The sequence below is a fragment of the Thunnus albacares genome, chromosome 5, assembly GCF_914725855.1.
Source record: "Thunnus albacares chromosome 5, fThuAlb1.1, whole genome shotgun sequence".
Taxonomy (NCBI): domain Eukaryota; kingdom Metazoa; phylum Chordata; class Actinopteri; order Scombriformes; family Scombridae; genus Thunnus; species Thunnus albacares.
The window spans coordinates 28,844,535-28,858,063 of NC_058110.1; the positions used below are offsets into that span (position 1 = coordinate 28,844,535).

Sequence of the window (13,529 nt, forward strand, 5' to 3'; positions counted from 1 at the left end):
TAGCAGTCAATCACTCAGTACGTTATGAGCCATAGCGCTCTTTAAACCAGCTGTGTGTTTCCTCTTAATTTACCCGACCTTCCGCTGCCTCTCTCCTCCTCATCACTCTTTGGTTCTTTCGGGTACATGATTGAAAAGATCTTGGCGGGCAAAAAACTGCCATGAATTTTCTGGAAATACTCATTTTAACTTTTAACTAAAATGTTTCCATCCTTTTTCTTAAGTAAGCTGTCACAGTTGATTCACTTGAGAACAGGGAAAATGCAGTATTTTCATCAGTTTTGCTTGATTGCTACCCACATGTACGTCTCACAGCTTGTATTGTACTTTAGTAACTTGACTGACTGCAGACTACAGGGTCTCTAAATTGGTTTTCTGGGAACAAAAATGTAAAAAGATGTGACCTCAGCTCTAACTGTAAAGGTCTCGGAAAGTTTACTTTATGAAGTAATGCAAGCTCACTAATGGAAATGGTGGTCTGCTGTGCTCCGATGACTCTGGAGTCATTTGGACATCAGGGGGAGCTGAGGAAAAGTTACCTAATCACTTTTCAACATGAAGCTGACCATTGAGAGACTCTGGTGTTAATTTGTTTATTAAAGGAAGGGAGAACGTGCACGCTCATTTCCAGCATTTCATTCGCTGTCGTGATTCACTTTGGTTCACATCTACACGCAGCGGACTCTCAGTAGACACATTTTCTGCTTCTAGACTGATGAGAAAGTTAGGGGTTCATTACCTTCCTGATTATTGTTACTAAAGCTACTTCACACAGGCTTCTGCTTTAACGGAAATGACTGAAAGCTCAAATTACAGGAGCATTACATCCTTGAACAGAGTTAAAACCTCACTTGAGTACTTTGTGTGCACCGGTTCACATTACACTCAGTGCTCGTTAGCTTGTAGATACTATTCACGGCTGCTTGTAGAGTTTAGTGAGACTCACTGCTGCGATTTGGTTGATAGTTTGACTACTTGTACTGCCTGTTAGTGTCAATAATAGTTTTGATTGAAATACTTTAACTGTCCCCAATTCATGTATTATTCATGCTTCTGTCATTATTCAATATATTTACAGTACCGGTCAAAGATTTGGACACATTTTCCCATTCAAGCGTTTCCTTTAATAGTGGCTGTGGCCCTTATTTACCTCAACTGCAGAGGCTTTATTGGAAGCAGGCTTACAGTATATTACAGACGCCGTTATTTCTAATTCCCTCTGTTTGATAAGTATATTTGCTCATATTTTAGTAAGAAGCCTCCTTCTGATCTAGTTCTGTTTACTCTGTTAAATTTTTGTTACTGCCTTACCAGTAATTACAGTAATCCACTTACTTCGACGTGCAGAACAATAATTCTAGCGTTGAGTTTCACCCGGAACGCCAAGTTACCTTGGTTACCCTGGTTACCCATGCTCATGTAGTGTCGCTGCTGTCATTATTATTAAAATATGCGCTGTTATCCACATATTTAAACGATAGTGTCCCCTCCGTCCCCCTCCCCCTCTCTGTGACAGTTGTCTGTCAGCATGTACTCATAGAACCGGACTGACATCCAGGTAACTACTGCCGTATATATGTTTAACTGGCATGCACATTATATAACAGGCACCAGGAGTTTATCCACCCTTGTTTTTTTTTCCTCTGCTTGTTTTTGGGGCCGGCCTTTATTTGTTCGGCCATTATCAGAGACCCGGCTTTTGATTGACTACCGGCCACTATTACAGGAAATATGGTATACATAGAGGTGTGGATGTAGCATATACCAAGGCACCATAGTACTCAAACTTCCTGGAACTACAGCAACAACTGCACATGTATGACTGATAAAACGACCAGGCTATAGTGGCTGATATTAACTTATTGCAGATGTATTGGTGTTGGCCTATAAATAAAGAAATTGCAGCACAGAAGAGGTGTCACCAAAGTACTCCAACAAGTTAATTTTTCAACTGTAAAATGAATGTCTCTTAGTTACAATTCTTCAAAAAAACAAATGTATTGTGTTGATCATGTGGTGTTAAAGAAAATACTAATGTTGATATCTATCAGGTTTTTGAAACTCCTCAATATTGATATCCATGTCGACCTCATAATTCCAGTATCAATCAGGATAGAGTATGAACGCAAATACCAAAAGTATAAACAGAGAAGCGTCCGCTATCTGCCCTGCTGTCCATTTTAGTGTCCCTTTTAGACCATATCCGTGCCTTTTAGAAGGAAGTTCCATTTGAAAGAAACTAAATATTATGACATTTTATAAATGCATTATCACATACAGTGTGCCTCTTTGTGTAATGATTAAATCAGGACTTGGATACACTTGCCATCAGAGATCCAGTCAACACGTTGTGGCCCAGTTGGCTGAGGTGTCATACCATGTAGCGGATTTTTAATTAGACCTGTAAACTTCCCAGTAAAGCTGAAATGCATTAAAAAATCATTATAAATGAAAAGTCGTGTCAGTCAGCCTGAATGTGAACCTGTCGAGTGTTTCATTTGGTGAAAAAGTGCAGTCTGGACCAGACTTGATGACATTTTCTTGCATTTTAACACATCGTTCTTGATTCAGTGTTACCATTAACAAACTCACCAAATTCAAGCATTAAAGCCTGTTTGAGAAGCATTTATTATTGTGTTTACCTCATATTTTTGACTCCGTAATCAGTTTGTGACTATGAACGGTTTGACGTAACAGTAAGTTGGCTTGTTGCCACACATGTATGAAACATCTTGTAAATGATTTTACTGCATTGGAAGGAGTGAATCAATCACCGGTCTTGCTTAAGAATAAGCTTTTGTGTTGAGTTCCAGCTAATCTGATTATACAATACACGTAAACAGATTTTTTTTCTGTAGAACAACACAGCATGTTTAATCTATACAGAACAAAAACGTCTGTGTTGCTATTACTCATACATGATACTTCCATGTTTATATGGATATTCCTGCGTCTTTCAAGTGGTGTAAGACGGGTACAGTGTGGATCGCATCCACCCCGGCATGCTTCGACAGGCTCTCGGCTCTCTCTTGTATAGACACACAGCTGTGAACCAATGAGAGCCTCTTCCGCCCAGCTGTATTTTTCCAGCTAAACGGCATATGATGGTCCACGTAGAGAAGCTGATGATGCTGAAACTGTGACTCATTTTATGCCAGACCACCGTCACCTAACATCACTGAAGATACCAGTTACTGTAGTGCTACTACTGTACTGTACTGATGAGAAAGTATAAATCACAGCCATGAATAATATATAGTTTTGTTTATTGACTGGAAAATATGTTTAATCACTTTTTGCCTGGAGTGTTTCAACAACATCTACTGATTCTGAGGAATTGTGTTCGACCAAAAATTGCGTGATCGCTTTGTTACATAAAAAAAACGTGACAGTATAATCTTAAAGCAGCTCCCCTCAGCTCTACAGTCGGTTAATTGTCTTTCAGCTCATTGATATGGATTTCTGGCCCGCAATTAATGTTTTGATTCACTGTCACTGCTCTCATCGGCGCTATTTTCAGTCACAATGTGTCTGCTTTAAGCGAGAAGGCTCTAAAAACCTACGTGACAGACAAAATTAGCGACTAGCTTGTTAACAAAATAGAGCATTTAGCAGCTAAAGAGCCAAATCATTTCCCTCACGAGTCGGTCGACCAAAAGCAGAGCAGAAAAGAGGGTGAATATTGGACTTAGATTCATCCGGTGCCCAGAAACACGACTCCAAATGAATGCGAAGGATGCTCTGTATCTGCTGGATGTATAAATAAGCTAACATATCAACTTAAAAGGTATGACTCGCTAATAATAAAATGTTCATTAGAGCAGCTTTAAAGTAACTGACTCTAGAGAATCCTTTGAAAGACACTGTTCAGCAAAAGTCTGGTTTTAAACTCTGTTCACCACGTCTGTATGTAAAAATGCAACTGTCAGGTATTTCTTGTACTGTGTTGAAAGAAGCCCCTCTCGAGTTTTGAGATCAAACATCCAAAATAATGATGTAATGTCACTGAAATGCGGAAAAGCGGGATTCTTGTCCGTCAGCGTCGGTGGAAAGAGAATCAGTTTGACAGGCATCTAGCAATAACAAACAAGTCGGACACTGACTTATGTGTGTCATTACATACAATGTCTCGTCAGGAAAGTACAAACACTAGAAAGGGGTGGGGGGGTGGGTTGGGGGGGGGTTGTAACCATTGACGCCAGTTCAACCCCCCAAGAGCATCCCAGTCAGGAAGCAGCATCGCGGCAGACAGGGGAATAACAGGAAGAGGGTACCTGACTGACGCTCCGATGGAAACGGCCTTGCATGGGCCGACCAATATAGCCGGGGGTTCAAAGACTTAAGAGAAGGCCCCCAGTGAGGGATGGGTTGAGAAAACAACCCCCTTAAATCCCTCGCATGCGAAGAGCCTTCTCACAGTAAACCCCACTAATTGTTGGTTTGCTGCGAGTGTTTTGAGAACGTAAACAACCACTGCTCTACGAAACGCTCCGAGAGAGGCGGTCTGCACGGCTTAGTTAGAGAGGCGATAATAAGCTTTGAAAAAAATCTCCAATTCAGAACGTGTTATTATGGCTGTGGAAGCGTGCTCTCTTAATCGCTCATAACTGAAGCCAGCCACGAAAACCCTGGAACTTCCAGCAGCATCACAGGTGAAATATTTGGCTTTAATCCTTTCTCTTTTTCTGCACTTTTTTTTTTTTTTTTTTTCTCACACCGTCTTGCTCATCCTCGTTATCCTCACGCTCACATTTCCCTTTGTTTTTCCCCTTTATTTAACAGCTCTCTTGAAGACTTGAAAGAATCCCGAGCTTATAGTTATTCAGGGGTTAATGCCAAGGTCAGGCATCAAGGGAAGGTCACTCGTGTTCACCCCCCCCCTCCCCCCTCATCCAGCCATCCCTGCCTCCAACAATGGCAGTCCCAGTGGGGTCTAATCCTTCAGGGTAATTGCATCGCCGCTGTCCCTCTCTTTTAAATATAGCCTCCCCCTAATTAAGGCTGACAACGGGGGGCGGCGGGGCAGACATGGATTCAACAGGTCGCCTTGTTTTGAAGACATGAGACAAGAAGAGGTGGGGTTTGGGCTTCAAGAGCCACCCCCATCCCTCCTCACCCGTTCACCTCCCCCCCCCCCCCTTCTCTTACTCCAAACATGTGCCCCCCCTGCCTCGGGGGTCTGAATTGTTTTTGTGAGCTAGCTAATTGTGGTGGATTTAAACACGGTTCATCTCGGATTAACCTGAATGACAAAAGAACAGAGTAGTGGGCTGAGTGTTTGTGGTCAGAGCAGTAGACTGTAACAGGACATTAATGCTATGAATCATACTTATTCTTAGATCACACACACACCCACTCAACGCTGTACTCTTCCACACTACACCAGAACTGCGACTAATTGTTATTTTAATTATTGTTTTATCTGCTGATTTTCTTGATTAATCGATTAGTTACTTGAGAAAATGATTCTGCAACTATTTTGATAAGTGATTAATCATTTAGGTCCTTTTTTTTAAAAAGCAAAAATGCCCCAAAATTGATGGTTTCAGGTTCTCATTACAGATCATTTGATGATGTCACAGTGGAGATTTTTCACTGTTTTGATGTTTTACAGACTAAAGCACGTCATCAAAAAATAATCTGAAGATTAATCGATAAAGAAAATTATCCTTAATTGCAGTTTAGCCAATAAAATGTCTATCAAAGTTTCCCAGAACACAATGTCATGTCTTTAAATGTCATCTTTTGTCCGACCTATAGTCCAAAAACCCCAACATACACTTGTAATGATATAAAATTGACAAAAAACAGCAAGTCCTTACTTTTCAGAATCTGGAACCTTCCTTAAAGGGCTACTCCAGTGATTGAGTGTTATACCTCTGTAATGTTGGTGGACTTGTGACGGACAGGTATAAAAAAAGAAAGGTCAAACTGGAAGCAGCACAGTCTGAGATATCCTGACTTAGTCCCCAGTATTCTCTGAAAACAATGGATCCTTCATTTCTCGTAATAGCGTCTCTTTGTCAGACCCTCTCTACCTGGCAAACGCCCACGTCTTTCAAACTCCGCACTTCCAGTTTGCAATGCACCACTTATTGTTAGAAATCTGTAGACTTTCGGGCTGAATAAGAGGTCAACTATGAGTCACCACTTTCAGGCCAAATATTCAACTTTTCATGCGCGCTGCTTTCTCTTATCTAGAGATCATTTCTATAAATACTCATTTTTAAATACCACATTTACATACATCATTTATTACTGCCCAGTTACATCACACTAGTGTCTTTTATCATGATCTGTGATGTGAAAACATCACACAGTCAAAGAAGTTAAATGTGCGTCCTGGTCATACTTAATTCTTACTATTACTTACTAACACATACTTAATAAAAGTGCACTGCGGAGCGTCTTTTTTTACGTGGCCGCTGACAGCTCTGTCACCCAAAGTGTTGATCACACTGAACGGAAGTGAAAGAAGTGATTCAAAAAAGTAACCCTAACCCATTTCATAGTGAGAACACTCGGTTCATAAAGATTTACGGCCTGCTCTGCTGTTATCATGTGTTGGTTATTGTACAGTGATGCAGCTAAAAACAGCGCAATGACTCACCTGACAAAATACTTTATCTTGACTGATACTTAAAAACATTGTCATTTAGGGGGGAAATCCTAGCTGAGATAATCCTGACTACATCATTATGATAATATCAGGGAACTGACCCAGACTGAGCAGACAGAACGTGGTTTTCCAAACGCGTGCATGGTCATGTAATTTGCGTGAGACTGTTGTGTTTGAACGGATTTACTTCCTATTCTTTCCCCCCCGGTCAGCACTTTTGAAAAGGAGCCCAACTGATCTCCCTCGTTTGACCTTCCGTCACCTCAGGGTCAAAGTTCAAACCAGGCACTGAATCAAGCGGGACCATCGGTCAGCAAAGATTTGAGGACGGCTCACTGAATTCAGGGTTACATCTGGAATCAGCCGCAACGTCAAAGAGCCGTTCGTCACATGGAAAACTTTGCTAATTCTCAGGAGAAGAGGATCAGTTTCAGTGGGAGTTTACATGAGTCAGCCTGGGATGTGTGTGAGCTTGTGGGGGTGGGCGGGGCTGACGATTTTCTGCCTGTCGGTGTGTGTGTGTGTGTGTATGTTTGTGTGTGTGTTCTCAGTAGACTGCTGTAGTAAACAGAGAGAGAGAGCCTCTCTGCTCCGTTCCGTCCGTTCTTTCGATCCCCACTGTTAGATTAACTCTCTTTTCACCTTGAAGCTCGGGATTATTTTAGGAACTTGAAACGCAACGACAAACACGCTCATCTGACGGACTATAGAACAAATTCGATTCAGGTCGGGACTAAAACTTTCATCACCTGCTGTGTATCGGAGATATTGATTAGTTCTTCCGCTGAAACTCAAAGGGGGCTGCCTCTCCTGGGAAAAGTGTTGTTTTTCTATGGTAGGTAAATAAAGTAAGATCAAGCTTCTTCTTTTGTATTCTAGCGTGAGTTAATTAAAGACAATATATCCTGATTTTGTGAGTGTGTTGCTGTGTTTTGCTTCTAGAAACACTTTGTCAGCTTGTGTTGTCACAGTTTTCATTCATTCTCAGTAAAAGCAAACGGCAGCAGAAGCAAACCTTACATCAGGATAGCTCTTGTAGCATTTATTTTTACATTTTTCTGGTTATGTTTCTCTCTGAAATAATTGTCTTTTTTTTTCTTTTTGTCTGTCTGCGTGAGCCGTTCACATCTGTGCAGTCTGTTTTTCCTCCTATGTCTGCATATTTCACATCTGCTTCTTATATCAACAGACCAATGTGTACCCTTTGGCACCCACCGGCTTTCTCTCCTTTCCGTATTCTTTAAACCAAATTGGAAGCCGTTTCAAAATAATCAATTTCTATGTCAAAATTTGGAACAGCTTGTGTGTCCAAATCGGAATTGAAAGAAAGTTCAAATTTAACTTTTTTCTCTCTTACTCCCCCCCTCTCCCCTCCCACCCCCCCCCTTCTCACTTCCTCCTTTTTTGGTCTTGTTCACTCCCCTCCTGTCTATCTCTCCTTCTTCTCTTGCCCTGAAGCTATGGATTGGAAGGTTGCGTCATAGTCCCAACATTGCCTGAGACAGCAGCAGTCAGTACACTTGACTTTGTTAGAGCAGAGAGAGACCAGCTGCTGGTGAGTGGTGCTTTTCTCTTGTAGTCGTATTGATCACCCTGAACTGAACTAAGCGGAGCGTCTGAGCTTGGCTTTGTTTTAGTTTCTTGGCTTCTAAGAGGATTTAGTGGTGTTTCTCTCCTTAAGAGGCATCTCGAGTGTGTTGTGTTTCTCTGTGACGACACCGTGACAGTGGCATGTGTCATTCGGGTGTCATGTAAATATTTGACTGTGCCGCGCGGCTGTTTGGAGGCAGATGCTGAAAATAGTTTTGAACCGTTATGTGTCTAGCTCTCGCTTACTATTGTATTAAATACTTCTTAATACAATACATAAAGAAATGAAGACAGAATTTCCTGTTGCCAGTTATTGTCGTAGTTTAAATTTATGCTTGTATTGAACTGAAAACAAAGGGGATTGTATCCAGCTGTCCAATAGGAGTATGAGTTGTGGAAGATGAGGAGGTAATATTTTTCTTGGGCAAACCTCGCTGCATGTTGAAACATACCTTTCACTGGAATGCATGGTCTACTCCACAAAAAAAAAGGTGTTACAGTATTTCCTGTGAGTGTGTTTGTTCCTGAGTTTACTTTCTGTGGAAAACACTCCAACTTGGAGTGTTTGTTTATGCTGTCTGACGGACCTTCGGCCAGTGACTGATTTCACTTTTAGGTCGTTTGTATGCTGCTGTTGTGATAGTGGTAAAGAAAGGAAGGTAAAGGAGACGGTGACAAAGGTTGTAAATGGCGTTGATGCGTTGTAATGATAGGAATATACTGGAGAGTTAATGATAAGTTAGAGTCAACACACCTGTTGTTTGTATATTTATTAGCAGAGGAGGAAATGCAGATGTTTTTTTTTTTTTCATAATGGCATTTAGGAGGCTGTCTGACAGTATAAATATTAATGTCTTACGCAGCAGCACAATGACAATAAGGTCTCTTATCTCATCTTATGTTTGTTAGCTTATTTATTGAAAATGAGCCAGTTTCCTCTAAATGTCTATACTGTGTAATCTGGGGAAAAACAGCCCTTCTTTCATAATGTGTCACTGTGCAGAGGAGGTGGACATTATGAAATACTCTATACAGTGACAGTCTGTAGTCTGACTTCCAATTACTAACAAATAGGCAATTGAGTCACGCAAACTGACCTGGACTGGATATGATAAGCGTTCTTCTGGGAGGTCATTCTGGTATGTCACATGATAATAATAATAATGTTGTTCCCACCAAGAAATTCACTGAGATCTGGGAACGCGGTGACATCACTAAGAAGAAGTCTTTCGTGGGAAGAAATATAAGCAGTCGGTTTCATTTCCAAATGCAGTGACTAAATAGTTGTGTGCGTGGTGCTCCTGTAAGAACGAAACTCACTTGGTTTTGTTGAGACTGGAAACAAAAATGTAAGGAATGGATTAAACAGCGTGTTCATTTGCTCTAACGATAGCTGTTAGCATGCTTGGCTAACTATCTTAGTACCTACAGTAGTAACCTAGCATTACATCCACAGCCAAGAAGCATATTGTTGGCTGTAATTACTTTTTTTTAAAAAGATTTTCGGAGTTACAGGTTATGTTAGGACCAACACATCCCCTGAATTGGAACCAAGATGCTACTTTAGCAAAGTTTAGGCTAACGTTAGCGGCTCCATCCTGCTCTCAATTTGGGGAAATGTTTTACTCCAGCAAGTCCAACCAATGTTACCTGAAGTAGCGTTACATTTTTATTACATTTTTACTTAAAATACTCTACAATAATACTACGGCTAACTAATTCTACATTGTAATACAAGAACATGCTGCTCCTTTATTTCCATGTCTTCTATGTGGATCATCAACTGGTGAGGATGCTGCATGTTTACCTGGGACATGCAGCTTTAACCTTTGTCTTTTAGCTTTATATAATGTATGTAGCCTTTAAGTACATATTTAAGGCCATTTTGCAGGGCTCTTATTTTAAAAACATGTCAGTTTGAAACATTTAAAAAGTCATCAGGAGGCAGCTCTCAGCCATCTCACCGAGTTAGCGCTAATCAGCTAGCTACCTACAGTACAGTACATCAGTTCAGTGGATGAAATTGATAGTTACGGGCTAGAAATGAGAAGCCTGCTTTGTTTACTTATGTGCGAGTGGTAAATCTGACACTGTTATCATTGTAAATTGCATTATGTGCAGCTTAATTAAGTTGTAATAAGCCAGAATGATACTTCAGAGCAGTGGTTCACAGCCTTTTTTGGCTTGTGACCCTTAATATAAACCTCTCCTTGTGATCCATTCGTCACGCCAATTTTATTTCAGTTGAATACTCTTCAGAAGCTCAAGGAGGTAAAGTTACAGTATTTTGCAAGAGAAAAGACTAGTTTTGTGCATCAGAATTGAGTTTTTTATTACTTCTGAATCTGCAACCCACTAGATTCATTTCACGACCCAATGTAGGGGTCCTGACCTCCAGGTTGGGAACCGCTGCTTTAGAGTATCAGTTACAGGTGTGTGCTGGTTACATGTACAGTACGCCGTATATCTTTATACGCCTGCTTTCATTGTTTTATTTTAGTTGCAGATATTGGCTTTGTATGACATCATCCCTTATTAAACATCCTGCATTTGATGTCTGTTAGTCAATGAATCGGCGGGTTCGTTTAATGAACAGACTGAACATGTGTTTGGGTAACACACACACACACACACGCAGTCAACACACACTTTGCTCTCTTCTGGAAGGATGAAACACAACAAGTGCCTCCGTTTGAGTAAATCCATATGCGTACGAGGCGTCAGGACTGTACCGTACCAGAATGAGTGAGAGTCGGTTAATAGAAAGCAGGCACGCAGACAGGCAGGCAGGCAAGCTTGTTGCATAAGGACCACAGTAAAAAAAAAAAAAAAAAAACAGGCGCTGGCTCTCCTCCTCCGCCTCCTCACCCGGCCAGAGGACAGATGGCGGCAGAAGAAAGCGAGCGGCAGCGGTTCTCTCCTTTTGCCTCCTCAACAGATGCATCGTTTATTACATTGAAAAATAAATCAAACCTGGGCCAGGCCTGCCCAGGCTCCCCCTTTGATCTCCTGCAGCCTCGCTGGGCGCTGTTTCCAATCCCACCTACTGGGCCGCAGCTAATGGCAACTCTGTGTAATGTTTAGGAAAGCAAGACCTCTCCGGCATACATACGGGGGCCCTATGGGGTCATGTACTCCGCTCCCAAGAGGACAGTAAAGTATTGGTATTAAGAAAAAGGTAGCAACATGTAACAGAGTTTGACCCGCCTCGGTCTCTGTCAGCTCAGCTTGATGAAAAGCATGTTCTCTCTGCAGGCATTTCGCTCTTTAAAGTTTCTCACTGACAATCCATCACGCTTAATGCAGTAGCTGATATCGTGTTGTTGGTTGCAGTCGAGAACTAATCAGTGTCCTGACAGCACAGCTGCACGCAGGATGGCGAGTGGCTGGAGAGAAAGTCCCTGCCAGCATCTGATTGGTGGGTTGAGAGATGAGGAGTGCTGGAAGCTGTGGATGCGTTTTTTTGTTGGGTTTTTTTTTCTGGGGAGAAAATGGAATTTTTCAGTATAATATTTATATAATCTGGAGAAGCTGTAGTCCTTTCCTTAAATGATGACATTTATTTAACTGTTCCAGCAGTCAAATAACCACCAACACATCATACCTCATAAGAATGATCTAGTGGTAAAATAATTACTGGATTAATCAATCAGTCGACTGACAGAATATTAATCTGCACCAATTAAAATAACTGATTGTTTTAATCAATTTATCAAATGTGGAGAGTTGCAGCTTTTTGAATTGATACAGGCTGGCAAGTTTCGCTAATTTATGGTATTTTATTGACTAAACAATTATTTAGCAGATTGAAAATTGATTGAAAAAATAAATTGAACTAATACAATAATACTATATATCAATCTATAATAAAGATAATTATAATCAGCCCTATAATGATTGTTTCTCAACATTTTCTTATGTTTAAATATCTTCTGGAAACACCTGAATTCATCCTCAAAATACAATAATATTATGGATATTGAGGTATTTAGCCCTGATATGTATATTATGTTCTTTTGAGTAATCTGTATTCATTTGTCAAGCTTTTTTTTAAAATATGTGTTTTTTTAGCCACACAAGATCAGTTCCATGAAGAAAATCATTAAGTTTTGATCTATTTTTCAAACATGTTAATGATTACAGCAATCAGCAGAGAGATATTTAGCTTTATTTGTATTGTTCATGGTATAGTACACCTGTGTTTACACAGTGTCTGCACTCTGTACTGTACTGCATTGATTGATGGACAGGTCAAAGGTCAGCACATTAGTGTAATTGACTGTGAAAATGAGACTTTCTTCCAGTCGTAGACTATGAACCACCGATGATGTGTACTCGCGTCTGACTCTCTGGTTATCTTTGATTAGTTTGATGTTGTAGACTGCGTGAGTCGGTCTGACCAAAGTCTCTGTCTGTCTGGCTGTTTGACTGACTTCACTACTATTCCGAACAAGACCGTGCATGACTCTGCCTCGTCTTGCGCTAACCAATCATTTGTGTAGGTGTGTTTATTAGGGATGCACTTGAACGCTTTTTTTCTTTTCAGTGTGTTTGTGTGTGCTAAGATAAAAATGATAAAGCCGGGATGTGTTTTTGATAGAAAAAAAAAAAAGAGAGCGAGAGAGGTTGACTTGAAGCTACCGTGAGCCTCCAGCTCCTCTTTTGACTGATGAGGAGCAGAGTTAATGCTAACATAACTTACTGCTGAGGAGAAGCTCGTCCAGGTGCCAAATCAGTGATGACTTGCATGTTAGGACAGGACCTTAAAGCTGCCTCTTCTGTGGGAGTGGAGTGATGGTAAGCATTAAAGTTGGCCCGTGTAATTAAACACAGTGTACCTGGATGTCACCCGCAGTCTCAACAAAAGCACCGTCTAAAGACTAAAGCAATAAGACTTTTCGATTTGTCGGACAGAAGGTTGGCTCAAACAATGCGGTTTGAGCTCATGTTAACCAAACAGTATTATCCATTGTCTCGATACGAAGCCTTAGTCAAGCCGTGGTGTTTCGTGTTGACTCAGACTCTCAGGCTTTGATTCCATGTTTTCTATAGCGTGGAGTTTGATGATGGCAGCACGGAACAATGACGGGGAATTGAGTTTGCTTTGTGGGTGTGGGCACCGCCATGACAAACAGCTGTGTGTCTGTGTTGTAGTAGAGTAATAAATGTGTGGGAGCCCCCAGTTTTCACAATATGTCTATAAAGTTTTTTTTTTATTCCTTTACATTATGTTTTGTAGGCTTCTGTTTTCAGTCGGATGCAGTAAAATTAAGTGTTGTACATTAAAACTTAACTCACTGAACTTTCCCGTCCATTCACA

At 40.9% G+C, this 13,529-nt stretch overlaps 1 protein-coding gene across 4 annotated transcripts in view; it reads left to right on the forward strand.

The window, feature by feature from the left end:
• Nucleotides 1-13,529, forward strand: part of plekhg5b (pleckstrin homology domain containing, family G (with RhoGef domain) member 5b) — a 76,116-nt gene that overhangs the window by 31,244 nt on the left and 31,343 nt on the right. The window contains exon 1 of one of the 4 annotated variants that reach the window (XM_044350658.1): nt 7,186-7,454. The exons of 2 other annotated variants lie outside the window; for them this stretch is intronic. In XM_044350658.1, the coding sequence (XP_044206593.1) occupies nt 7,452-7,454 (3 nt within the window). In that variant the 5' untranslated portion in view covers nt 7,186-7,451. Of the gene's footprint in view, nt 1-7,185; nt 7,455-8,098; nt 8,175-13,529 lie in introns of those variants that run through there. One more of the 4 variants, XM_044350660.1, reaches the window with a different exon arrangement.